The sequence below is a fragment of the Anas platyrhynchos genome, chromosome 1 (genome assembly GCF_047663525.1).
Source record: "Anas platyrhynchos isolate ZD024472 breed Pekin duck chromosome 1, IASCAAS_PekinDuck_T2T, whole genome shotgun sequence".
Classification (NCBI taxonomy): Eukaryota; Metazoa; Chordata; class Aves; order Anseriformes; family Anatidae; genus Anas; species Anas platyrhynchos.
Window position 1 is genome coordinate 12,509,966 of NC_092587.1, and position 27,423 is coordinate 12,537,388.

At 35.7% G+C, this 27,423-nt stretch overlaps 1 protein-coding gene across 17 annotated transcripts in view; it reads left to right on the forward strand.

Moving 5' to 3' along the window:
* The window catches only part of MAGI2 (membrane associated guanylate kinase, WW and PDZ domain containing 2), a 757,092-nt gene that overhangs the window by 599,381 nt on the left and 130,288 nt on the right, over positions 1-27,423 (forward strand). For 10 of the 17 annotated variants that reach the window (XM_072029149.1, XM_072029184.1, XM_072029077.1 and 7 more), the window contains exons 8-10: positions 2,050-2,171; positions 2,794-2,922; positions 3,612-3,794. In XM_072029149.1, coding sequence (XP_071885250.1) covers positions 2,050-2,171; positions 2,794-2,922; positions 3,612-3,794 — 434 coding nt within the window. The remainder of the gene's footprint in view (positions 1-2,049; positions 2,172-2,793; positions 2,923-3,611; positions 3,795-27,423) is intronic. The other 7 variants (XM_072028874.1, XM_072029200.1, XM_072028971.1 and 4 more) reach the window with 3 other exon arrangements.

Here is a 27,423-nt window from a genome sequence, read left to right on the forward strand (position 1 = left end):
CTTGAATAAAAAATCAAAATTCCTTTGGTGCTTTATTATGGGATACTCTCGTTCACTGGTCTTCATGTAAAACCTTTGCTGTGGATTCATTTTATTTTATTGGGTGATCAGAACTTTATCTAGTATTTCATACGACGTTTCACATGTTCCTTTTTATTGGCAAAAAAAAAAAAAAAAAGTACTTCCTTTACAGTACAGGAATACATCACATGATAGGTAGTACCATGATTACTACCTTTTTCAGGCTTGTATCAGTAGTTCATAACTACCCTGTGATCGTTTAATGCATGATAGTCCTGTCTTCCTCCATTTCCAACTGATGAAGTTTCTCTCCCTTCCAACATACATTTCTAGGTTTGTAATAGACAAAAGCAATGAAGACCCTGACAATTACAGCATGGTTTAAAGCCTAGGAAAGCAAAGCCTGCGATATTAAACAGCCAGTCTGAAGAAGGAAAGAAACAAAAGGAATCTTCTCTTTCTGCAGCATAGAATAAAATTTATAAAGCTATTAATCAAAACTTTAGAGTAAAAGAGAGTGAGTTAGCAACCCCTTGAATGAGAGATAGCCATGTTAACAAAATAGCAACTCCAGATTTTATCACATATTTTTCCTGTCATTAAATCAAATATACTTTTACATGACTGAAAATCTTTTCATTGCAGGAATCCTTGTTTTCCAAGTGTGTTACATTGTCATAGGACTTACTGCTTTCCCTCAACTCCTTCTTAACGGCAATTCTACTTATTTTGTTTGAAGCAGTGTTAGGATCTGAATCCTGAGGGAAAAGTGCTTAATGTTTGGGCATAAAAGGTTGTTTCAATATAAATAGAAGGAATTCAACCCCTTTTAGAATCTTAGAGTTTCAAAAGTTCCCAGGTCACCTCTCCAATGCTTAAAGCCCAGGATCAGGATTGAATTTTCAAAAAACTCAATACAGAGTAACTCAGTAAGAACAAATAAGGAGAGATATGTTTGAGAACTTACCTTTTTTATGTAATTTATATGTATTTATATGTATATATTTCTAATATATAAATAAATACATATATCTATATGTATTTATTTCCCTGGGACAACATTTGCAGCATAAAACCCTTTTTCTCAACTGATACTGTCACAAACATATCTGGTGGAGTTGTTCAGTGCCACCTACTAAATTGTTTTGCCTTCTTCAAAAAAAGTGAGAAAAATGTCAAGGGATTGTAGGATTACTTGTTGATTGGTAAAATGTATGGTTTAAATTAAATAATTGAAATCTATGGTATGATTAGGGTAAGTAGTTAGGATAGTATTTCTAAACAAAATGCAGAAAATTAGTGGTGTAATGACAGATATGTACTAATTGACCAGCTATAGGAAATGTAATATATCAAGAAAAAAAGTCTACAGCATTAACTTCTCTTATAGTTCATTATTTATATGTATAGTTTTAATCTACCATCTGACTTAGTTTCTACAACATCCCATTTTTCTTTACAGCTTAGCAGATATATAACATCGAATTAAACAGAATTCATTTTCAGTCACTTTCCTGTGCTACATACATTTCCTTTTTAAGCAGTGATCATTAAAACACTCATTAAAAGCCTGTGTCAGGCTTTACATTTTCTGTAAGTGAGTAAGTAATTTCATTTGAAGCTAATCAATAATGCTGAAAAAAAAAAAATGGTTCAGTCCCTTTGAATCATGCACAGAACAATGTTTGTACGGAAGACATGAAAAACTGTTGTTGTAGCATGCTTCAGCGGTACTGCAATTTAATATGCAGTCTATATATCAAAACCATTTGCCTGTAGCAGAGTTCAACATATTGAAATGATAGGGCATTCTCCAGTGTTGTTCATTATGTGATGCTCATAGATGGTACATTTCTTATCCCCACCAAAATTACATGGAGTATAAGGGACATGCTCAGGCCCATTGGGGTTTCATGACTGTTTCACTATCTAACCACACGCACCTAAGTCACATACAACATCCTACTGTGAAAATAGTAATTTTCCCCAACTGAACCCAATTTTTAATCAAAACCAAATTTTTTCCAGCCACATAAATAGAAGAACACAATTTGAAAACCCTGTCCTAGAAGCAAAAAGGAAGCTACAGCAGCATAACATGCCCAACGCAGAACTTGGAACAAAGCCTATGCAGGCCCAAGGTTTCCGAGGTACAGTACCATGTCAGCCTATCTTAGTTAAGATGAAAAATCCTGCTCTCCTGCTTATGTGACAATAATTTGGTCCTAGTCTGATGGACATAATAGTGTTGCCAATCCTCACAATGTTATCACCTAGCTTTTTTCTCCTCTAAAAGTTCCATCTCCTGGAGCTGTGGGACTCAGGAGCCACATAAAAAGTCTCTAACCTCCAGAGTTGCAGAGAAAAGTGACAAGTGGACCCTAGTGTTTCTTAAAGGCTGAGAAACAGAAAGCACAATAAGAACCCCAAAGTAATTTTCTAAATAAACTCATAACTTCTATTCTCAGGAATGTGTGACTCTCTCTTGAGCACCCAAGGTTGGCAACACTGAAATAATTAATTGTACTTTCTTTAAATTACCGCTAATTGATGTTTGGTATGTTTCTAAGCTAGCTCATCTAGAAAGCATCAATTAAGTTAAAAGCCTCAGGCACTGTGTTATAGGAGTTTACAAGAATACAGCCTCTTGGTAATGTGAAAATTAATGTGCTTACAATGAGCTGTGTAAGCAGCAGACAGTACTGGTAGAGACAAATAAACTTAAACATAAGGCTACAGCCAGAGAATGAGGCTTCTTCTTCTTTGTGACAGTAGACAGCTCTTCATCAACCCTACCTAGGCCCAAACTCGCCCACCCGCACCCTGCTCTGCAGCGGTCCCGCAGTGTGAACGATCTGTCCCAGTGCCAGCGCGGCCCCACCGGGACGTGCAGGCTGTACGGTACGTCCCACCATCCCCACGGACCCCTGCCAACCTAGCAAGATAAGTGGAAGACACTACCTTTGCACCTTCCTCCTACCCTTCCTCACAAAGTGAAGCATGGGAACGAGGCACCGGGAGCCCCTGGCAACCCACACTATACACAGGGGCACTCAGCAAGGGGACACGAAAGTGGCACCACCATCACAGCAGCCAGATGAGGCATGGAATCCCACATGCTTGGAGAGGAAAGATATCTAATACTTAGCACCGGCTTTTTAACACATGGCATGGCATATACAGGGGATATTTCTCTTATTGTGGGTGGGAGGGAAGTTGTGCAGAATGTGTTACTTGGTAGACAAAGCTGAATTTATAGGTTAGGAAAGAGGTTTTAAGATTACCTCACATATCATTTTTATTGTTGTAATTATTTTAGCTACACAATATCCACTTCTAATATGAAAGAATATTTATAACTCCTTACTTATGGCAGATCTGCCATAGATAAAAACCCTTTTTAAGCTTTGTATTAAAATAAAAACTCACTAATAATATATATATTTTTTTTCCTGGAATGCCTGCACTCTTTATTTCCTCTGTTTTCATACACTTTCACCTACTGCCAGCTGATATTGTTATCTGCTGTTCCTTGCTGTGTTGGACTAGATCAGAACTTTTGTCTTTCTTGTTTGTGTTGACTGATGTAGAAAAACCACTCTTCACCCGTGATGCATCACAGCTGAAGGGGACTTTCCTCAGCACAACTCTTAAGAAAAGCAACATGGGTTTTGGATTTACCATCATTGGTGGGGATGAGCCAGATGAGTTTCTTCAGGTGAAGAGTGTAATTCCTGATGGGCCTGCAGCACAAGATGGGAAAATGGAAACAGGTAATTAAAATGATTCCTTTGTTCTTTCATATAAGTAGAATGTGCCATAGATTTCTGAACTCTCTCCATAAATGTATATATTTTTCCATATCAATTTCTACTTAAATGCCTTATCTTATAATAAAGAAAGATAAACCTCTTAGATAGGAATTCCTCATACCTGTCTAACATCATCAAGTAGCTGATTTTTCTAATTCTTCAGTATTTTAAGGAAAAAAATATATATCTCAATTTTTTCTACATGAAAATGGACTGAGAAAAGGTCTCATTCTAATACATAGAAATTATCTGTGATGTTCATTAGTTTATAGGCTGTTTATTCAAGGGGAAATTGTGAATGGAGAGAAAAAGAGACAGGCAGAAAGAGCACAGACTACTAAGGGAAAATTTCTACCTTTAGAAAAGATAGTTTTGCAAAACAAGTCAAGTCTGATCAAACTGTTTTCATTAGAACATCAAAACAAGGGTTTTCAGTGTGACATATGGAGACATAAGCATCTGTGGACTACTAATAAGGAATCTGTGAAAATGAACAAAATAAACGTAACTGCTTGTGAAGAGATCTAAAGATACGGGATCACTGCTGAAAGTTTAGAAAATGTTGTAGGATGGAAATCCCACAGCCTATGTGATCTCTTGTCCTGATACTTAACCACTTCTATGGTGAAGATTTTTCATGTTCATATCTGACTTGGATTTCACTGCTACAAATGATTACAGGTGACTGACATCCTGTGTCCATACAGCCCCATCACTGTGCACCACCTCTCCCCAGCAGTCCTTGTTCCCCAGATTGCTCATTGGTCCCAGGGCTAATGTTCCTTCCATTTCTCTCCAAGTCAATATAGAAGTAATACTGGTTTGGTATTTACGTTATCTCTGCAGAAAACCCAGTTCAGGGTGGCTAGAGTCACTGTGAAGATGCAGAGCATTTCCTAGTCCAAGACAGATCACTGTGGATGGAGCAAAGCAGCAGAGAAGGATTCTTTTCTCATGTGCAGGGAGCAAATATGTAAACACAAACAAACATAAATGATATTGGTGGAAAAGTCTCCAGTGATTCTTCTGGAAATTTCCTTTTATTCTTTCTTCTGTTGCTGCAGAGGAATGATCCAGACTGTCGTATGTTGAAATAAAACCTTAACGTTAGCTCATTCTGTAGGAATCTCCAGGACTTTGCAAGTAGGAAGTGTGAAGGTTGTGAAAAGTATTATTTTTAAAACTCTATAATTTGTCCAAAGTCTTATATTACAGTTGGTATGATGCTTCTAATGCCAAATAGATTAATAAATAATTTATATTTTAAAAAGTCAAAAAGAATTAGAACATAGATTTTTTTTTTTTTGAAAAAAAAAAAAAGGAAATAAAATAAAAGGCTATCAGCTATTTAATTCTCAATGTTTCTTGTTATTTTAACTTTAAAATGCAACTTGGTTGCCTAGGGCAAAATTAAGGTAGCCGACAAATGAATAAATGATATAACAGACTTATAACAGACTTCCTGAAGTTCAGGAGATTTTAGTAACATGAACTTCATATTTCCCAATATTTTCATATTACCTAATATGATGCATGAGAGATTTTTTTCCATTTTTCATGGTTTAGCATTCTCAAATCCAGCACTCAAATACAACTATTTCTAAAACCATCTGAAGTGTGGGCTAGTTATGGGGGAACTTGTCCATATGGATTTCTTTACTCTAGAAAAGAGAGTGCCCTTACAACTTATTTAAATTTTAATGTTGAAATTCATCATGGGTGTCACTGATGTTGATTACTGCAATTACAGATTGTGATGGAGACATATAGAAAAAAAGAAAGTCCTTTAAAATACATAGATATAAAACTGATTATTTTTTTCTGAGACAATTAATTTAACTAAATTGAGAATCCATGACAGAAATATACATTCAAATATATAACTATAATTGAGCCCGATATCTTAGAATAAATTCTGGACTCAAATGTCTTAATTTTCGTGAAGATTGACAGAGTTCTGATGTAAAGTAATTGAAGAATCTTGGGCTAATGATTGTGGCATCTAACATGGTTTCTATGAATATTTGAAGTGATTTCTAAAAATGATAATAGTAAAAGGAAAAAAGATATTTGAGGTCAGAATATTTATAAAAGTGCTGTTCAGCAAAGTGATTGCATTTCCTGATACCCAATCTTTTTCACACTTTCTAAAGTATAGTTTCTAATCAGCTGGAGATTTCAAAGTGCAGGTGTTTTGTTGATAGAGGTCTTAAAATCATACATTTCACAACTATTTGAGCTTACATATGTACATTTTGTTTGTTAGGTAGACATCATTAGACAATGAACAGAGCTTTTAAAATAGTTTCATTTATTCTTTTGACATGAACTGCATGTTGTTGTGCAATTTATGTGCACTGCACCTATGATCACAGTCACTGGAGGCTTTAATAAGCAATCAAAATATCATATTATATCAGTAGGGTATCGTAGTGGAAATCTTGAGCACAATGACAATGACACTATGAACTGTGAAGTAACATGGGTGTAAGGGTGCTGGTGTTCCCATCTGTGATATAACTCTGAAGTTTTTCCCCTGTAAGATTGATGCTTTTTTTTTTTTTTTTTTTTTCCAACTGGTAAACAAAATGCTAGGGTTTGAGATATGCATTGGACATGGGGAAAAAAAAAAGGAAGGGTGAATCTATGTAAGACTCATTGTCGCCATTTTAACCTGATCACAACACAGTGGTTTTACCAGCAGCCAGGTTTCAAAACAAAACAATTTTGGATTTCATTTCTTGGAACATGGAAGCTGCTGCCTGACAGAGACTTGGAATCACTGTGCTGCTGTGTTGGTGGATTTTTATCAGAAATGTCAGGAAACTTGCTATCTGCTAAGAAATGCTGAGGAAGTGAGGAATCTGAGTTCTGACTCTTTTTCTTTTTCTTTTCTCTCTCTCTCTCTTTTTTTTTTCTTTTCTCTCTCTCTCTCTTTTTTTTTTTTTTTTTACATTCAGCAAACATAAATAAAGATATTGCTGTCCTCGCTTTCTGCCCTCACCTTTATTAAAAGTTATTGTTCCACCAGCAGTGGAAGTAAAAGCAATGTTAATGTGCTGGTTCCTCAGCCACTGTTATTCACAGTCTTTGTCCTAAAGCACCCTCAGCAGATAGTTATGTTAATGCCACTCTGTGGTTGGCAGTACCAGAGAAACTGGTATATTATTTTATTTCTGACATGCTTATCTTGAGACTGTTAACTTCCCTAAAAGCATGAAGTGCAATATTGATATCACTTTCACCCCATGTCTGCTGTATCCAAGTTAGGCACTCACACCATGCTCATTAAAAGATAAACATGGGGATAATGGGAAATAAGGAAGTCTTCAGTTCGGCTTGAACATTTTCATCCAGTTTGATTAGTCCTAGCGGGTGCTGAAAGACTGTGTTGTCCTATAAAGGGGCTTTCAGCATGTGTGACCATGCTGCCTCCATATTGTCAAAAAGATAGCATTGCATCTTCATGATGCACAGTATAAATGTCTCCCAGATTTTTACTCTGACTTTCTTTGTTAGTATGACCACTAAGTGATTTTATATGTAGACTGGGTGTTTTATATTTCACAGAGTCCTAGAATCATAGAATGGTTTGGGTTGGAAGGAACCTTAAAGATCACCCATTTGCAGCCACCCTGGCATGGGCAGGGACACCTCCCACCAGACCTGGTTGCTCAAAGCCCCATCCAGCCTGGCCTTGAACACCTCCAGGGATAGAGCATCCACAGCTTCTCTGGGCAACCAGTTCCAGTGCTTCACCACCCTCAATGTAAAGAATTTCTTCCTAAAGTCTATTTTAAATATACCTTTTTTTTCTCTCTCTTTTTTTTTTTTTTTTGTTTCTTTTTGGTTTAAAGTGATTCCCCCTTGTCTTAACTTTGTACTCCCTGAGTCACTTTGTTTTGTTTTATTTCATTCTTTTTGCTTTTCTTTGTTCACATCCAAATTGTACTAGTTAATTTTACCAGCCTGGTGTGTCACTGGCAGTGCTCTCCTTCATTACCTTGCCTGGTAAAGTTGAATCACGTGTTTCTTTGTTGCGTATGTGGGAACAACTTTAAATAAACACAAGTGCTGAAAGATTTCATGTAGCTCCTGTTTCCAGAGAAACCAATTTCCTGTTGTCTGGGCATGTTCAAAAAGGGTAGGTCAATTGTAAACTAAGCATAAACCTCACTGCGGCTTTGTGCTGAGTAAACAAATAAGAAAAAAAAAAGAAAGTTATGATGGAAAAGCTAATTGTGATAACAAAGTCTTAAAGCAAATTCTTTTAACAATGAGACTGGTGAATGGGTGAGACGGTTTCTCCAGGGGTAGAGGCAGAAGCTTATGGGAATGTTCTCACTTTTCTGAGTTTTTCAGTTTCTCTGATTAATTTTCTCCCTTCCTTTTTTCTTTTCTTTTCTTTTCTTTTCTTTTCTTTTCTTTTCTTTTCTTTTCTTTTCTTTTCTTTTCTTTTCTTTTCTTTTCTTTTCTTTTCTTTTCTTTTCTTTTCTTTTCTTTTCTTTTCTTTTCTTTTCTTTTCTTTTCTTTTCTTTTCCTTTCTTTTCCTTTCTTTTCCTTTCTTTTCCTTTCTTTTCCTTTCTTTTCCTTTCTTTTCCTTTCTTTTCCTTTCTTTTCCTTTCTTTTCCTTTCTTTTCCTTTCTTTTCCTTTCTTTTCTTTTCTTTTCTTTTCTTTTCTTTTCTTTTCTTTTCTTTTCTTTTCTTTTCTTTTCTTTCTCCTCTATTTGAATCTTTTTCCTTGTTTAGTTGTTTTTTGTTTGGTTAGTTGTGATTTTTTTTTCCCTCCTCTCTCTCTTTGTTAGTAGTGGAGTTTTTGTTTGATTTTGAGATATGCCTCGGGAATTTTCATGTTCATATATTGCTCATTTTTCCTTTCAACTTGGGAAGCAAAACATCTGAAAAGACTTTATTAGTATGTGTCTTTTCCTTGGGATTTAGATTTAGATTTATCAGCTTCATCATGCTTTATGTACTTATGAACATATAATAATCAACTAAAATCATCTCACTTAAGGTAGATGCCCTTGGAAAGGAAAAATGCTAAAAGACTGCTGAGACTCCTTGGAAGAGAGACAGGCAGCAAAAGTTAAGACAAATCTGTTAGCATTGTTTTAGTTTTTTATTGTAAGCCTGTTGTGCGTTCTGCACAACATGGGGACTGTAAGTCATGCTGACTCACTTCCGTCCTCTTTTGGCCATGTTTATCCACTTGCACATTCCCATTACTATCCTGTTGGTTATCCTTTGTGATTCTCTTTTTTTTCTTGATGGTGCGTCTTGTATCTTTGTTCACTTTTTCAGATCTTGTTGTTTCCCGACATTGCACATTTTCATCTGGAAAAGTGGTTCCTTTATATTTCGGATGTATTTGAGAACCTAGTTTAAGATTCCTGTGAATTTCACTGATGGCTTTAACTATGAAAGCCGCACAATTGATTTTGGTTTTCGGCTGGCACAATGGCTCCCTCATCTGTGGCTCCTGATGCTTAAGAAGCATCTGGACCACACAGCCTCCACTTGCTTTAGCATTCTGAACTGACAGACCAGCTCCTTGGTGACGTGGCCTTCTTACAGTATTTTGGTGATTTTTGATGGCCTTTTTTATGGCCTTGATTTTGGAAGTAGCAAAAGGCATTGTGCTTTTTGGTTGGCACAACACTTCTTTCATCTGCGCCCCTTGAAATGGTTGGTCCGGATAGCCTTTTTCACACTTCTTTTCTCTTCTGAAGCAGACAGTTTCTGTGCATCTGGGAAACTGGTAAGAGAAAATACACATGTTTAGAGACCAAAAACAAGGAAAGCCTTCAGCAGTATAGACAGAGATGCTGGCTGGTTAGGCTTAGTGCTGAATCAGAGTCATTCTGCTGCCAGATTTGCACCCTGACTGATGGGAAATTCTCTGGCTTAGTTTACAGTAAGAGAAAAGTGTGTGCTTCCTGTGCCCTGAAGTTCTAACATAGACACCTTTGTCATTTGAGCATTGTACCAAGCCAGCATAATTCCTCTGTTTCCTGATATAAAATGGTTGGGCTACAACTTCTAGCTAGGATTTTCAGAGATGGTGAAAACATGCTTTGTGTCCTTTAGTATTTCTGTGTCTTCTCTCCTGTTGGAAAACATCAAGGGGATGCGAGTTAGAAGCTACTGTTGGGAGACAGATAAGGTTTTAAGGGGGCAGAAAGGATATGAAGAGGCAGCAGATTGGAAGGGGGTGCTGTTCTGGCAGTAGTGTTCTCCAGAATGATCTAAGGTAAATTTCTGTGGCACTGAAGGTTGTGAATTGTGAATTTGTGCACTGCTTAGCTGATAGTTCAGCACACCATCACGCTTGGCAGTATCTTGCACTTTCCATGTGCTGTTGTCTCCTTGCAAAACAAGGTCTGACTGACCATCCCAGCCCAAACCAGAAGTGTTTTCAGTCTGATTCCAGTCTCAGATAACTGTAAATCTGCCATGGTCAAGAAAGTAACAGATATTTATACTGGTGTTAGTAAGATTTATTATTCAGAATGCAGTACAACAGTAACGTACCAGTAATGTTTCTGCTGTTTTATATTAAGAGTATCTGAAAAAGCAAATATTTCTGATATAAAAAAGTAGCATTAGCAATGGGTTTCAAATGCAGAAAGACTGTATCCCTGAAAAAAAAAAAACAAATATTCCACTGAGAAGGACAAAGACTTCTCACGAAAGAAAAGATTTAAGTTACTTTACCTAAACAAGACCTTATAAATAGTTTTCAAATCACCATGTATTTTTTTTTTTTTTTTGGGGGGTGGGGGGGAGAGGAGAGAGGGGAAGATACAGACTGACCAAAGTAACTTTAATATTTGAGGGTTTTGTTGTTGTTATTGTTCTGTTTTGTTTTGGTTTAAAGTGAAGAATAGAATAGCTCTATTCAGGGAATTACATTGTTTGCTAATCTGTTTCGATTGCTTGAATAGATGGCCTAGCAATTATGAAATTGTTATTCTGGTAATCAGTTACTTATTAGTACGGGCCTTTCTTGTTAGAATAATCTGGTGTCCTTGGTGACATTTACAAAGTACAAGGGAATGCACTAAGTAAAAGTGTAACATTTATTAGCAATATGAAGATTATTATATAACAAATAATACTGATTGTTTATTTTACTTCTTGTAAGTAGTGTCTGAATCCTTGATGCTTTAAACGTTTAGTAAATTCTCATCATTTTTTGAGCATGATTGTTCTGTATTCAACAGGTTTATCAACACTAACTTACACTTTAAATAATTAGATAACTTTAAAAAATAGAGTATTGTGGTAGGTACATGAAGGTTTATCTCATCCATCTCATCTTTCATGCTATACTCTGCACACTTCTCTCTCTCTGTTATTCTTTTGCATATTTTTCTCCCATTTTTTTAACGTTCAGCTCTTCACCAAGATTTTGCTTTTATTAATGTTCTAAATGATTGCTCCAAGACAAGCTATTTTCATAAGTAGGCATCATCCAAAGAAACATTTGGGCACTTCCGTGTTATATATCCCGATGAAAAGAAATTTTTTTCGGATTTATAAGTTATATTGTATTGTGTGTGTGTGTGTGTGTTTTTAATAATATAAATGTACTTTTCAGAGCTATTTTAATAGACCACTATAAGAATTTGTTATCAGTTTGTAACAGTTTTTAATTTGTGCTTCTAAAGCAGTACTTTACAAATATGTTTGGCTTTCTGAAGTCTGTTTAAAGTATATGTTATCCATTTATCCATATTTTATAGGTATGGATCCTTGCCAGGTCCACACAGTTAATCAGTCCTGTGTCTGGTGACAAATAACATTTGCAATTCACATTGCAATGTTGAATGATGTGAACACATAGATCCCCTTTTCCCTTTACTTTATACTGCATGAAACAATGCGAGATTTTGGTTGTATTTGCTGCCTGGAAGCCTAAAATAAGCCCTGGAAGCCCTAAAATAAGCCTTAGCTGTCCCTAGAAATGTTCCTGAAAACCTGTCAGTTTATGGAAGTGGTATGACACATTGATCTTTCTTTCTTCATATGTTGTTATTAATCCCATGGACTGAAGAGAAGGAAAATATGAAAAGTGCTTGGAAAGTAACTAACAGTGACAACAAAAAATATTACAGGGTATCACAGAGTGTGAGAATTTCTCCCACCCAAATTAGGATTTCTTGCTTGTGTTCCTGCACTCTTCAGCACAGGCAGATTGAAAAATGCAAAACACAACAGAAAAAGTATATTTGTATCAGGTACAGTCAAAATCATTGGATTCTCTGTTCAGTCAAGACACCTACAGTTCCTTTCACCAGTAAGAGGTGTATTTTCATTTGTGACCTAGGCCTTTCCTTTTACGATTTTTTTTTCAAGAAGAGGAGATAGAAAGGGCATTGAAGTGGAACTGCAATGTGAATTCTGTTGTCTTTAAATAATGACCCTAAATGAGGATGGATCCCATGGAAGCCCTGTTAGTCCATAGCTGAGTTTAATGGTTTAATGGTGCACTTCACTTTTTTTAATTTGAGCAGGACACAGAATCCCACTTTACTCAAGCTGCATTATATTTCTAACAAGGAAAGCTTGCAAATATCGTGTGACTAATGCCAAAACCATTCAAAATGTGTATGAGTAAAATTAATTCTGACTTTTAAGAATCTTCCCAAGGCAGACTGATGCAGTGTTGCTAATCCTCAAAATTTTAGCTTGAATCTTAGTGTATTCAGATTTTTTTAAAGCACAACTCCTAACATTAAGAACAACAACAACAACAAAGTGTGACTAAATGTGAATTTAGTCTTAAATTTTACATCATAAAAGTTTCTTCTAATTGCAGAGGAAAGCTCTGAAGTATGACCCTGTTGTACTTAAAAGATTTCAAAGAGAAAGCAAACAAAATGCCAAGTGAATTGTCTGTTTCATTTCACCTACTGAGTCTATCACTTTATCTGTGGAAAGGGATGTGACTTGTGGTTTTGAATTCTTGATGGTGACAATAAAAATAATAGTTGCATTTTGGAATATTAATAACAATGAGGAACTACATAGCAGAAAGTTATTCTTTACAACCCATCTCTTACATTTTAAAATAAGCAATTCATTGAACTCCATACGCAAATAAAGAGAACTTAAATTGCTGGAAAAATTTAGTCTTTGCACTTTTTTTTTCTAACATTTTTCCATTATATTTTTATGTTACTTCTGCTTTCATATAAAATTAACTTTCTACAGTGGTCACAATAATAAGCATAAATTTATATTTACACTAACCAAAGACGTTGAATAAAGTGCCCACTTCCATCAAAAAAGTACTGAATTCTAATCTCCATGAGGTTCCTATTATTCTTTATTCCTATTATTCCTATTATTCCCATTATTCCTATTACTGTTTTCTTCACATTTTTATTATTTTGGTACTCTATACTTTTGTTATGTAGTCATTGAACTACAAGCAGGACAGAGGTGATCTTAGATTGAACAATTTCTATCCATATTTCATATACGACACTCTGTAACTGTCTAGGTCTAACGGTTTTGTGGAAATCTTGTCAGATTTCTTTGGTTGGGTGGTATGATTTTCAATAGCCTTGTGTTCTCCCTGAGGTGCAGAAAATCCGTATGTCACTATCTGTTCTGCCTGATACAGAGTTAGAGCTTGAGTCCATGTTGCCTATCTGTCAAGCCACTGAGCATTCATTAAGCACTGCATACAAATCTTTCCTATTAAAACCATACCACTTTGCATAAATATTCCTTGAGGTATGAAGAGAGCTATTGATTCTTTTTAGCCCTGTCATTTGGCTATTTCCCTTGAAGTTTTCGATTAAAATTATTTATACAAACTGGAATAGCAATTATAGCAAAGCATCTAACTTGGATTTCAAAATTTCAGAATGGACTGTATATTTTTTAAGTCACAAGAAAAAATTGGAAAAAAAATCATAGGATCTTGTCTTCACTTTACATGTTGTCTCACTTCATGGGATGAATCTCTTTTTACATTATTAGTACAAATGAGACTCAGTGTTATCTGACTTTGTATCTTGGTTTTTGGCCCTAGAGTTTGCCATAAATTATAAATTTCAGGAATCTTCTATACTGTTCTTCTATGTTCTACAGCATTTAAGATTGTACATTATTTCAAGGTGATTCAAAGCATCACATAAAGGAGCATAGACCCTTAAGTAAGGTGTCAAAAGGGAGGAACAGGTTGTCTCCGGTGAACTGAGACTAATAGTATTCAGTATTCAGTATGCAATTTGGTTGCTTAACATAGGTGTGCAGTGCTGTTAAAAGTGCCAGAGAACCCACCTAGCCTCTTGTTGGCATTTGAAAAAATCAGAAGTCTCTTCTAAGTCCTGTGTCATATCTACAAGTTAATCTTACCTTGGGCAAGATAAACATGCTCAAGGCTGTTTTAAAAGGCATTAGACTTAAACAACCAAAGTATTCCTCTAACACCTTAATAGGAGTGTATTAAAAGACTCCTTTGTCTTTCATTGTCATCTACCACAGCAAACAGTTGTTGATTCACTACTGTACTATTAACCCTTTTCTGTCAATTTTAAGGATTTTTTTTTCCTTCACAGTAATTCAAAGCTTATACACATGGTATTATGAATAAAAAACAAATATATAACATAAAAATAAATAAATAATAAAATTGTTATTCAATAGGTTTAATTTTCTCTTATTTAGCTATTCAAAAACCAAGTGTGATTTTTTGAGTTCAGGCATATATATGGTGCTTATAAATTAATTTTCTTCTCCAGCACTTAAAATATTTTTGGTTGGTTATTCTTGGTACACATAAAATATGTCCTATTAGGATTAAAGAATATATTCCTTCCTTCCTTTCATTTCCTTTCCTATAGTGAATCTTGTTCAAAAGATTCATTTTTTCAAGTCCAGATGATATGTAGAAATGCATTAGGAATCTGGAAAGAATAGCAATATTTCCATTTTCTTTGATAAAATCCATACTTTTACACAGAATAGAAGTTATACTATGCATGACTTATGGCACTTAATACAGTCAAAAAAAAAAAAAAAAGTCATGCATGTTGAAATGACATTTTGATTTATATTTACCAATCCTAAGAATAATAATCTGTGCATGCTCCTTAAACCAGTGAAATATCTGACACAAATAAGTGAAGTTCCAAGTTATGTAAGTGTCTGCAGGACGGAGTATATAAGCTGATCTGCTTATAAGTAGGAAGTCAATTCTAGTGCCTAAGCCATTAGACAACTCTTCCAACTCCAGCTACAGAAAGTTAAACATATTTGATTAGAGGTAGCTGAGGTTTGAACATATTCAACCATGCCAGAGTCAACACACACAGCACTTATCTTTTTATCTGACTGCTTCACCTTTGTCCAGGTTTTCACTGCAGTTATGTTTTTATTTAACCCAGAAAACAAAGCTGAAGCAATTTAATGGGAAGAGAGAACACAGTGCAGATATGATTTATGATAATATAAACAATTCTGTCTCTTATGGGCAAATGGAACACAAGCTGTATACACAAGATGTACATAATCTGTACATAATGCCAGTCTAGGTCTTTGTAACACAAATAAATGAAGAGCTGGTGCTCAGAAGTGTTATATCTTTAGCAGAGAATGAGATTATACAGAAATCAAGAAACATAGTAAAGTAAAATAAAAAATAGTAAAGGCGACAAATCAAAGAGTGTGTTTGGAATATGAACATTTGTGCAGTATACACAAGTTGTGTCATGCACAAAACCAGTGTGTATGGTAGGTCTCAGAAGCCCATAAATTTGTTCTGTGATCTGAACCATCATACAAAATCTGTAGATTCTGCAATTAGGACATTTAACATTAGGCTAGTAGGTGCTAAATATATTGTCATAAGCCTCACATTCATTAGAACAGGTTTTGTAATTTTGGGAACTTTTTTTTTGGAAGTTGCCAGCTGAGTAAGCAGAGTGCAATGAGCTCAGTTCCTGCAAAAAATGCTGCAGTTGCAAAAATAACTTTTCTCTTATCAAATATAATTAACATCTCACATGATTTGGCTATTTGTATGAACAGACAAAAATATACATTGAAAATAATAATAATCATCATCTCATGTACCATTTCATTCAATAAATAATGACATCTTATTGCTTAACAAGAACAATCTGGGAGGGGGAAAAGAACTTCTTTCTTTATAAAGAGATGACAGGGAAAGTGAAAAAATATTCACTAGGTTAATAGCATAGAACTGTACTTCTCAGTATCAACAACCATTCCACCTTTTATTTTCTTCTAATTTTGTTGTTTTGTTATACAGGATTTTGTTATACCATTCAATTACTGAAACAAAATGTAAATATTTAGCTCAGTTTCAATTTTTTTCCATTTTTACTAAAAATTAAGTACATTAAGAATACATTATTAGCTCTCTGCATCCACATTTGTGCAAGTAAACCCACTCAATCTAAATTAAAGCCAGAGCGTTCACAAATTTAGCTCTTCATTTGCCTTTAGCAGTTCTTGAGTACAAATTTGAAAGCTAAAATTTAAAGCAAATGTTAAACCCTTTGAAAACTTGGGAATCAATAAATTACTTTTAAGATAGAGTTTCTGCTCTGTACTTAGAATGGGAAATATCTATCTTACCATTTATCAAATGTTTTACTTGAACAAATTAACATGCCTGTACTTTAATTTCCTCATCCAAAAGGAAAAATAGTTAATATAGAATTTTGTAGCAGTTAGCAGTTCCCATTATAACTAGTGCAAATAATAGAGAAGAGAAACCAAATGAAGTTCAATTTAGCAACATATTTAAGCTGACTGCTGTATGAATCCAATTGTGTGGGATACATAAAAACTGAAATCTGTGCTTCATGTGCATCATTTTTTTGTCACTGTTCTGAGTTTCTTGTTTGATGCATGGCATAAAATAAAAACATCCAGAGTTGCATTAGAGAAGAAAAAACATTTTCAGGCATATAAATTATATTCCAGAAGCTTCATGAATCTTTAACTAATGGAAGTTCCAGGGACATTTCAGGCACTTCTGTTACAAGTTCACTTCTAAAGCATGTTTCACTATCTATTACCAGAATCAAGATATTAGAGTAGATGCACTTCTCATCTGACCCTGTTTCACTTCTTAGTAAGAAGTGCAAAGTTTATTCCAGCACTTATACAACTACTTTCTTTATAATTGATGATTCTGACATTCAAAAAGAAAAAAAAAAAAAAAAAAAAAAAAAAAAAGGATTTGTTTGTTAAACCTGTAATGAAAATTTCCCAATAACATAAGCAGCACTTTGCAAACTGGTATGTGGGTGGAAAATCTTGAGGAAGAGAGAGAGGCCCCTGGAAAATTTCATCCAGTCTTTCCCTCTTCTCCCCACAAAAGTCTGTTCCCATCCAGCAGTCAAATACGTAAGCAATAAAGAGGGACTGTGTCCAGGAGCTAAACCTGCTTCTGGTGACTGGAGCTTAGAAGGTTTGCCAGGTCTCCCCTACTGGTCTTGTGGACAGTATGGGGAGAAGAGGGGCCTTTCCGTAGAGTCTGGGAGAAAACTGGATGGACCATGTTTTGCTGGAGCTGAAGAAGTGACAATTTCTATTTATCTGCAGGGAAGCATGGAGAAAAGGTTGTCATTTTATGCTTAGAGATGGCTGGAGAGTGGGTGTGTGCCTGCGTGCCTGTGTGTGTGTGTTTGTGGAAGGAGGTGGGAGAGGGAAGGACAAGACACTAAAGAAAAGAAGAAAAGGAGCTCTGTGAGAAAGGTCTGAGATCAGTCATGTGAACACAGGCCTTTTAAACACTGACACATTCACTCCTTTTGATGTATTTCTTTCTTGTTCAGCTCCTAATGGAAGTAAATTAAATATCTTTGTATTTCACTAATTTTTTCTTCCTTAAAATCAGCATCATTGTATGCAACATTTACTGAGACTTTCTTTGCCATACTGAGCATCACCTGTGGTACTGCTGAGGAAAAGACAGATAATACTGGACACCTTTGTTTTTCTTGATAGCACAGTTCTTTGAAAATGTATTCATAGGCTAAAAGTGAGTCATGAACCATGCTGAGATGTGCTTTTCCTCTGTTATTCATATTTTTTCTGTTCCACCTGTATGGACACAAAAAAACTAGTCTCAATGAGGAAAGGCTATCAGCAGTTGATGATGATTAGCCTGAAATCACACCTTTGAAGCCTGCAAATCCATCAGCTCTGCAAAGGTTGGCAGGACTGAACTAAAGGGGGGAGGAGGGGAGATTGTTCCTATAACATGGTGAATGTCAGAAAACAGGCATCAGAAGGAGCTAGAAAACTAGGAGGGAGAGGAAATTAAGGTAGTGATTTGAACTAGCTCACAATGTCAACCTGACAGTGCATTCACATCTCGTAAGGCAAAGGAGGCGAGTTATAGTTCAACAGAAACATCATTGTTTGCATATGGCAATGAGATACACGCTATATGTCCAGGACAGCATTAATCATGCTATTGCCACTGGCATGTTATAACAATTATGTCCCCCAGTATTGTCCAGATCCTCATCCATGGCTCTTGATCCCTGTCTTGTTGGATGGAGCCTGACATTCCTCCACTGAACTCTCTGGACAAAAATCATAGGATCATCATAGAATGGCTTGGGTTGGAAGGGACCTTAAAAATCATCTAGTTACAACCTATGGGTGTCCCAGGTGATCTCATCCACTAGGTCAAAGTGCTTAAAGTTCAGTGTCCTGACTTTGCTCTTTGCCAGAACAAAATTCCTCAAGATCACAAACAACCAGGCTGTGGTCACTGCAGCCCAGACAGCCACCAATCTTAACTTCTTTAATTAGTTCATCTGCATTGGTGAGCACCAGGTCCAGTGAGGCTTCTCTGGTTGGTCTGTCCAATACCTAGACCAGGAGGTTATCCTCAATGCACTCCAGGAGTCTCCTGGATTGCTTACAGCCTGCTGTGTAGTTTTTCAAGTAGATATCTGATATGTGAAGCTGAAGTCCCCAAACAGGATGAAAGCATGCAAGCATGAGGCTTCTTGGAGCTGAAACAAGAAGTCCTCATCAACAGGCTCCCCTTGATAAGGCGGCCTGTAGTAGACTCCAACCACAAGATGTCCTTTATTGGTCTGGTCCTTAATTTTTACCCACATGCTCTCAACCTGTTTGTGACTGTTTCTGAGAAGCAGCTCTTCTCAATCTATCCATTTCTTAACATAGAGGGCAACACCCCCACCCCTTCTTCCCTGCCCTTCTCATCTGAAAAGCTTGTAGCCTTTGATTGCAGTATTCCAGATGGGTGGTTTGTCCTGTCACATTTCCATGATAGCAATTAGGTCATAGTTTTCTAATTGCACCACAACAATTGATGAGTCCGTACCGTGGCCCCAAGGTTGCCCGTGGGCTCAGGTGAGTGAAGTGGAAGGTGGTCGGCCACAACACAGGCACTGCCTCTTAGCAGACTTCATGCAACACTGCAGTGTTAGTCATTGCACCAAAACACACACCATTTATTTGTTCATACTTTTTTTTCATCATTTTAGAATGTAACTTTATTTTGAGTTTGTTTTTGTTGTTGTTGTTCTAACATAGACAAGAGAAGTTAAAAATACTATAGTTTTACCTGTGGTCATTTTCCAGGCAGGTTAGAGTAGCAGCTGTATTTTTCAGAGTTCAAAGCTTTCTGTCCTTTGGTAGACTGTCTTCAGCAATCTGTTTAGTCTGTTTTATTCCAATTATTTTCTGTATATCAGACAGAGTATATTTTTTAGGCCATACTTGACTGCATCATTGCTTTCATCAGAAGAAAACAGTTGACTATTATATAAGAGATTCAACTGTATCTAGTGAAGTTCCCACTTATCGAAAAATCTGTTGTGAATTGCTTTGAGAAATAGGGATAATAATAAAAATCATACCCAAACTATTGTTTTTGTTAAAAGTGCTACTCCATCCAAGGTGAGCTGATGGATTTTTATTTTAAAATGTACAGTGTTATAAATACTCTTTTGATAGACTGTTCAGTTCTGAATGCAGGATAGTGAAATTTTAAACATTACATTTGCTATAAGAAGAATACTGCTTTGTGAGATTGTAGTATTTGTAATTCCAAGTCAACCAAAAATAATACCTTTATAAAAATGTTGGCATGCATTTTCTTTCTTTCTTTCTTTTTTTTTTTTTTTTTTTTTTTAATGGTTAGAACTGAAAGTAATGCTAACTTAAGAATCTTGTAAGAAAAGAAAAACAAAATATTTCTCATTTTTAGTTTTTTAATTGATCATAGGCTGGCAATGTCTTGGCTAATTCTAAACTAGAAATTCATCTCAGAAAATATGTAGTTTTTTGTATAATCTCTTTTTGCCAGCTATATCTTAATTTTCTCTTTACCAAAACTCTTAATGCTGATAGTTTTCGTAAAACTTGGAAAGCAACATTTATGTCTGTAGGGTATGTATAGGTATAAATACAGTCTGTTAGAGATAATCCATTATAAACTAGTAGCATGCATAAAATATATAATGCAAGTATCTGGATGTATCTAAAAAAGATTCAGTAGATCTATACATCTATTGAATGTTGAATTTTCATGGTGAACTGCTTTTATGTGTGTATGTACTAAGGGTGTATATCCTTATATATAACCATATGTGTATGTGAATACAATAAACATGAATATAGATACACAAGCATATATTATATATTATTTAGTCAATTTCAGGGGAAAAGGTATTTTTAAGAACTAGTGGAGGTAGAAGAATAATATTGTTCCATCATATGAAATATTCTTAAAATATATCACTGAGAGCTTCCAGTCTAGGGATCAATCACTTTTGCAGAAGGTCAGGCTGGTCGCAGAGATATGAATTTTGCCTCTCCCATGTGAAAATACATCCACATGTAGATTTAGCCTCATTTTTGAGGTGTGCATTAGAACTAGAAATTAATTCTCTCCCACCATGGCTTCAGTGTTGAACACCCTTCGCTCTACATTATAAAAAATGAGAAGCTGGGCTTTCCCTAAATTGGGCCTTCTACCTTTTAAGTGCAGGGGTGTCACTGGACACAGCATTCAAAATCTAGACCTCCCACTGTCTATCGATCAGTCTTATACATATATCTGGAATGCAACTGAGAGGATGAGCCAGGCCGAGTGTAGGAAAAAGGGACTGCAACAGAGACCCTAAAGAGAAGGATAAAATATGAAGTGCTATCTTGATAATTACTATAACAAAATCTCTTTACAATGCAAATGCATCAAATGCATGTAGGCAACTTTTAATCTATTATTCTTCAAATGTAAAAGTTTTCTTCTGTGCTTTATTATACATATAAAAAAGATTTGAAACAATCTCTCTCTTGGTCAAGACTGTAAGGAGAATGTCAATATTTGAAGCCATTGCTATCCTGAAAGCAGCCCTATCCATTGCTGCGGTATACTTATACCTTGGTTTAGTATACCTTGTACAGCATAGCTGTATCTGCTTCAGCAGATTCAGCAAGAATTTTACTTTTTTCTCACAGCATCAGCAAGTTCTTCTCCCAGATTTTAGATCTGACATAGGCTACCATGACTTTTTATGACCTCTGCTTGCACCTTGCAATAGCAGTTCTTAGGCATGGGTTGTATATCAAGCCTAAGCCTTCCAATTAATTTAAATGTCTCATGCCTTACTCTCATATTGCTATCAGTGATGGAATTAGATATTCTTTTAAATCCTAATTTAGTTGGAAAAGAGAGAAATCACATTAAACTTGAATAATTTTTGTTCATTTTTCTTTGACTTTATATTTCAGTCAATTTGATGCAACAGTATTCATTTGCCATTAGATGAATGCACACCTCATTTTTTTGCGTTTGAATTACGCAGCACGTCTGTTTTTTAATTTGGGAGAGTGAGGGATTTGAGGAAATTGCAGAATGCTCACATAACTAATTTCTCTTTAACGGTGACAGCTTTTAATCTCTGTCACGTCTTGTTGGTATCTGAGCACATCTGGGTCTTACTTAGGTATTCAAGATCTTTGGTATGCCTCTAGAGCATCCTTCCCAAATGGATTCTATTTGTGCAAGTGGAAAAGAAGAATAAATTATCAGTCATCTTAAACAGTTTTTCTTTTGCACACTCCCTGTAGCTACAAGGAGATAACCATGCAGACAAGTACATTTGTTCTTCTTCTTTTCAGAGTTGGTGGAGGGGAAAAGAATCCTTCATCAGGAGATATTTAGAGATTGTGTAAGAACCAGGTTGGGAAAATATTTAATTAGAATCCAGAGTAAAAGCTGACAACATTCTAGTTAAAGGAAAAGCACATCTGCTATGTCCAGAGAGTTCTTCCCCATCACTGTAGAAAACTTGCAATCTGCCTTTAACCTTATATTTGACATTGTTAATTGTAATGATGGTAACATTTTTTTGATGCAAGAATGCATTAATAAGTTTGGGGTACATGGTCTTTGGAAGACTGTCTAGTGACATGCCAGGACTATGCAAATACAGAAATGCCTTTCAGCTTCCTTGGCCCAGAAATGGGAGAGTAGTCATTGATACTGGGGAGATTTATCCGAAAGTTCCTCTGCACCATGTTTTTCCCTCCAGTGCTGCCAGTCTTTTTTGTTTTCTGTATTTCTCTTTCAAGTGACATCATCAGTTCCCCTGTTCCCAAACCTCTTCTGCTGGAGTAGCTCGGAGGGCTCCCTGGTGCTAAGGAGCTCTTTCTGAGAGCAACGGTCTAAAGCTGGATGTAAAGTGGGATGGTCTCAGCCACATCAGAGTATAACTGTGCTATGCCTTCAAGTCCAAGCAAACGGCTGTAAGAAAATGTGCCACCTATGGTTGTCAGCAGCACAGTATCAGAGAAACATCTATGCTTGCTATATATTCAGGAGTACCTCAGAATCAAAAGCACACTTGCCAGTTTTTAGCCTAGGCAGATCTTCAATTGTCCTTCTAAATCATGACTTTTTTTGAAGCAGCTGAAGACATTTGAATAAATGTGAAAATCTGCATACCTCAGTTTTCCAAAGGTGCCTTTTAGATTAGTTCTACTAGGAGTGCTTTATGATATTCAGCATTTAATCTGCAGGTCATTGTAATAAATCCTGGAAACTGGTAAAGTCTGAGAAGGAAAATGGATAAGGCCACCACAAATATCAGAGTTAGTGTCCTCTCTTTTTATGATCTTCATCATATAACATAAGGAGGCTGAGAAGCATTTGATGTTAATTATCCCTAGCATAGTAAATCATTCATAGAAATAGTAACTGTGTTATAGTGACATTAACAGCATAGTACCAGACTTTTTCATTGCATAAACCACCTCCACTGTCACCAGTCAACCAGAATATGACTTGCCATAAGAATGCTAGAAGTGCTTTTACTATAATTCTCTCATGTAGGATAATAATATCGAGATTTTTGGTACGATATGAAAAGACCAAATAGTTTCAAACTCAATGGAAATAAAATGTTAGCACTTTTCAGAAACTGTTTCTTCCCAGTGGTTACCTATAATTTTGGTTATTTATTAACTCTAGAGATCCACTCTTAACAATACTTCAGTAGTAGTTTACAGTATTCCAGAATCACTGTAGACATTAAATACACATTTGTTTATCTTTTACGTATTTTCATAGATTTGTTGAGGCTAAAAAAAATTGTGATTCCTTGCTGAGAAAAGCTAAAAGGCTGCCAGACTGGAAATGTTGTGATTTGTTCTTCTAAATATTAGCTGCGAAGTAATATACATTTTTTCACTAGTATGAAATTAGGAAAAATAGTATAATTGTGATATTTTGTAATTACAATGTTTTGTGCATTTTTTTAAATTGTTGTAAAAACTTGCTATATTTTACAAATTAGTTTGTTGTCCTATGACTGGGATATATTCTCCCCACTACATAAATATCCATTGTAAATCCCATGAAATCAAAGCATGCTAAGTTGAACAAACACAGAATTCATTCACTCAACTATGCTTAACTTTGCTGGTAGGACATTATTATTTATAGAGATGTCTCCCCTGCAATTGTCAGCAGACCTGGATTTGATTTAAGTGATTCATAAAGACAATTTTGGATTTATTTTCATGAACCTGCAACTTCTTGATTATCCTAAATGCAGAAAGAATTAAAATAGACAAGGAACCCTGCTTTCATTTTTGTACCTAGGGGGTTTTTGAGTATTTTAGTTTAATCTTGGATGAGTTTCTTGGGATTGTAATCCACATCAAAATTAATGACTGTGTCATTTCACTGTATTTCTAAAAATGACTCATATACACAGTTGTCACCTAACTGTGGATTTTGTCTGGAAATTGCTTTCTGGCAGGGCATGTATGTGAGTATTGTGAGCAAATTAACAATTTCATACTTGAACTGTCATAAGAAGGAAAAAGAACAAAAGCAGCTTTAATACGCATTACTATCCATTTTTAAAACATTCATTTTTGGAGCAAGGTTCACCTGTATACTCCAGGCATTTTGTGCCTGCCTGCCAGCCTCTTAGACATGCAGCCAATTAAGTGGTTTACCCTTTTTTTTTTTTTAAGGTGGTTGTTGTGGTTTAACCTGGTTGGCAGCTAAGGACCACACAGACATCCGCTCACTCTTCCCCTGCAGTGGGATGGGGGACAGAATTGGAAAAAAGTGAGTTAAGATAAAGACAGCTTATTAGGACAGAAAAGAAATAATAATAATAATATAAAAATTATTATAATAATATTACTAATAATAAAGTGTATAAAACAGGCGATTGCACAATGCAGTTGCTCACCACCAGCTGATCAATGCCCATCCCATCCCTAAGCAGCAGTCCACTCCCACCCTGGCCAGCCACCCCATGTTAATTGCTCAGCATGACCCCATGTGGTATGGGACATTCCTTTGGCCAATCTGGGTCACCTATCCTGGTACTGTCCCATCCTTGTGCACCCCCAGCCTCCTCACTGGCAGGGCAGTGTGAAGAGCTGAAAAGTCCTTGGCTTAGTGTAAGCACTGCTCTGCCACAATTAAATCAGCGTGTTATCAACACTATTCTCATTCTAAAACCAAGACACAGCACCATCCCAGCTACCAGGAGGAAAATTAACAGTTTACATGGATGACCATGTAAATGTACACATGGACATCCATTACTTGTCCTTAGTTATCTCCCATCTCTATCATGCTGCATCCCTGCACTCATATTTCTTTTACCCTTCTTTGTACACTTCAGAGAAGTTTATGAAATAGTTGCCCCTTTTCCCACTATTTTAACAGGTAACCAGACCAGGGTAAGTTGTTCAAAAAATATGCTTGAGGTAAATTTTCCATGAGTTAGCTACTGTCACTATGGCTACTATTTCTGATCAGATGGGAGGCCACATGCAAGCAATATACTGTCAGGAGTGGTGGTGCCATCTGCTCTGTCAGGAGCATGGTACAAATACTGTATGGAAGGAAATAAAAATAAGTGGTAGGCTTTTGAAGAAAAAATAGATATAATGGCCATTTTGAGAAAGGCTTTTTAACTAAAGCGATGCCCTTTAGTTAAAGGAAATGATTCTTACTCAGAACATTAGGAGATGGTACACATATTGAGAGACTGCTTTTTCAGTCTGGACAAACAAAGAAGTCAGATATGAGATTCTTAATACCCCATTTCAATTTACTTTTACTCATTAACTAATTAACAAATTCATAAATTTAAACATCCAGAAAATTAATTCTTTTCTAAAGAGGAAAGATATGGTGTGTTGTTATACACAACAGAAGATTAATCCCCCTTCATACATAAAGTCTGAGATTTGACTATTGAGCTGTAATTGATACATCCATAATGCAGCTTTGTTTGCTGCAAGGGCTAGAATCCAAACATTAAGCTAAATACCTACATTGCAATGGAAAATTGGAGAATATTTGCCCTGAAGTGGTATTATTACTGTTCAAAAGTTTACTGTAGCAGAAAGGAAGACCAAAAAAAAACAAAACAAAACAAAACAAAAAAAAAAAACAGACAAAAAAAAAAAAAAACATTGTGACTCCACAGTGCTATAAACTGTATGGGAATACTTCAAGTTCTAGTCTCTCTCTCAGAAAGCTTTTAAACCAAATCAGAACACAGAGAAGGCAAATGAGAAATACAAGGAGGAAGAATAGCTGGTGGGAGATTGCATATTCCTCATAAAAGGAGAATGTGATTCTTAGGCCTGCAGCTATAGTGATGAAAATTGACCTTTGCTTAACCAATATAAGGCTGGAATTTCCTGTGTATTATAAAGCAGGTGAGTTTTAAAGGACGTGGTTAGTGGAACTTTTGCTTCCTCAATCTCACAAACAAATTATTATTTAAGCTAGATTTGTAGCTTAGACTCAGTCTAGGATTCAGGAATAGGCTGAAACAGGATTCAGAGGGGAAGGTGTTAAATTGTTTTGCAAAGAATAAAAACATATTGTCCTTGAAAATGAGTGCTTGGCAGTGAAAGAGGCTCTAGAGATATTAAGATAACATTTGCTTGGAAGGAAGGTCAGTTTGATGATAGATTACCCTCTTATTAACCTGGAAAAAATACAGTAAAACCTGAGAGAACCAAAAGAAACTCTACTATTTCTGTTTGCTATACCATTTTAAAGCAAATAATATGTTTATACAATCCTAAAAAAAAAAAACAAAAACAAACAAAAAAAAACAACTATTGAGTATCTCTCTGGGTATAGCAAAATAGCAAAAATGTGAGAAGATCTCCTAAGTATAAGTAAGTTTATGTTCGTGATTTTATTATTTAAAAGAGAGAGAGAGAGAGAGAATAGAGATAATACATGAGATAAGCATTATTAAAGTTTGAACAGCCTTTATAGAACTCCTAAGTAAAAAATTACTCATATATTAGACATACACTTGCATAAGATATTTGTTAATGAATTGGTAATCAAAGGTGACTCCATTTTAAATATACTGAAGTATTTATATGTATTAGACTAGCAATAAAAATACATGTATTTAACTGGGAATTGTTTCACTGGTTTGACACATTTAAATTCTTCCTGGTATAGATATAATACTTCCTGTCTTTGATTTTGTGTGAATACAGTAACCTGTGGTAATCCAGACATTTTTGAAATTATCTGTTTGGAATTATCAATTATTGATATATTCTGAATTTGGGGTTTGTCAAGACAGTAGATGTTCTAATAGCATGTATGAGGCCATGAATGAGCATACAGTTTCTTACAACTGGCAGGATTAAGGACATAAGTTGTTTAGACAGAGTCAGGTTCATCAGCATAAATTTTGAAAGTGAATTCATAGTATTAATAGCAGTGCCTAGGACAACACTAACAGTAAATATTTCTCATGGGAAGCACTTGGACACATTATAATAGATTTACTTTGTTAAAGAGTGCGGCAAGGCAACGCTTTCAGACTTGGTGCCTAGCCTTTGTCTCCGCAGCCACAATTTGGCTCTGCTATAAGCACTGTTTTTCAGAGGTGCTGAGTGCTAGCAGGTCCCACTGAGTGTGGTCAGCAGAATGTGGAACTGAGAGATCAAGACATAAAAATTCCACAAAGCAAAGCTTTTAATCTTAGCTTTAAACTAAGTTAGTGACCTGATAGCGAGATCAGAAGATCTG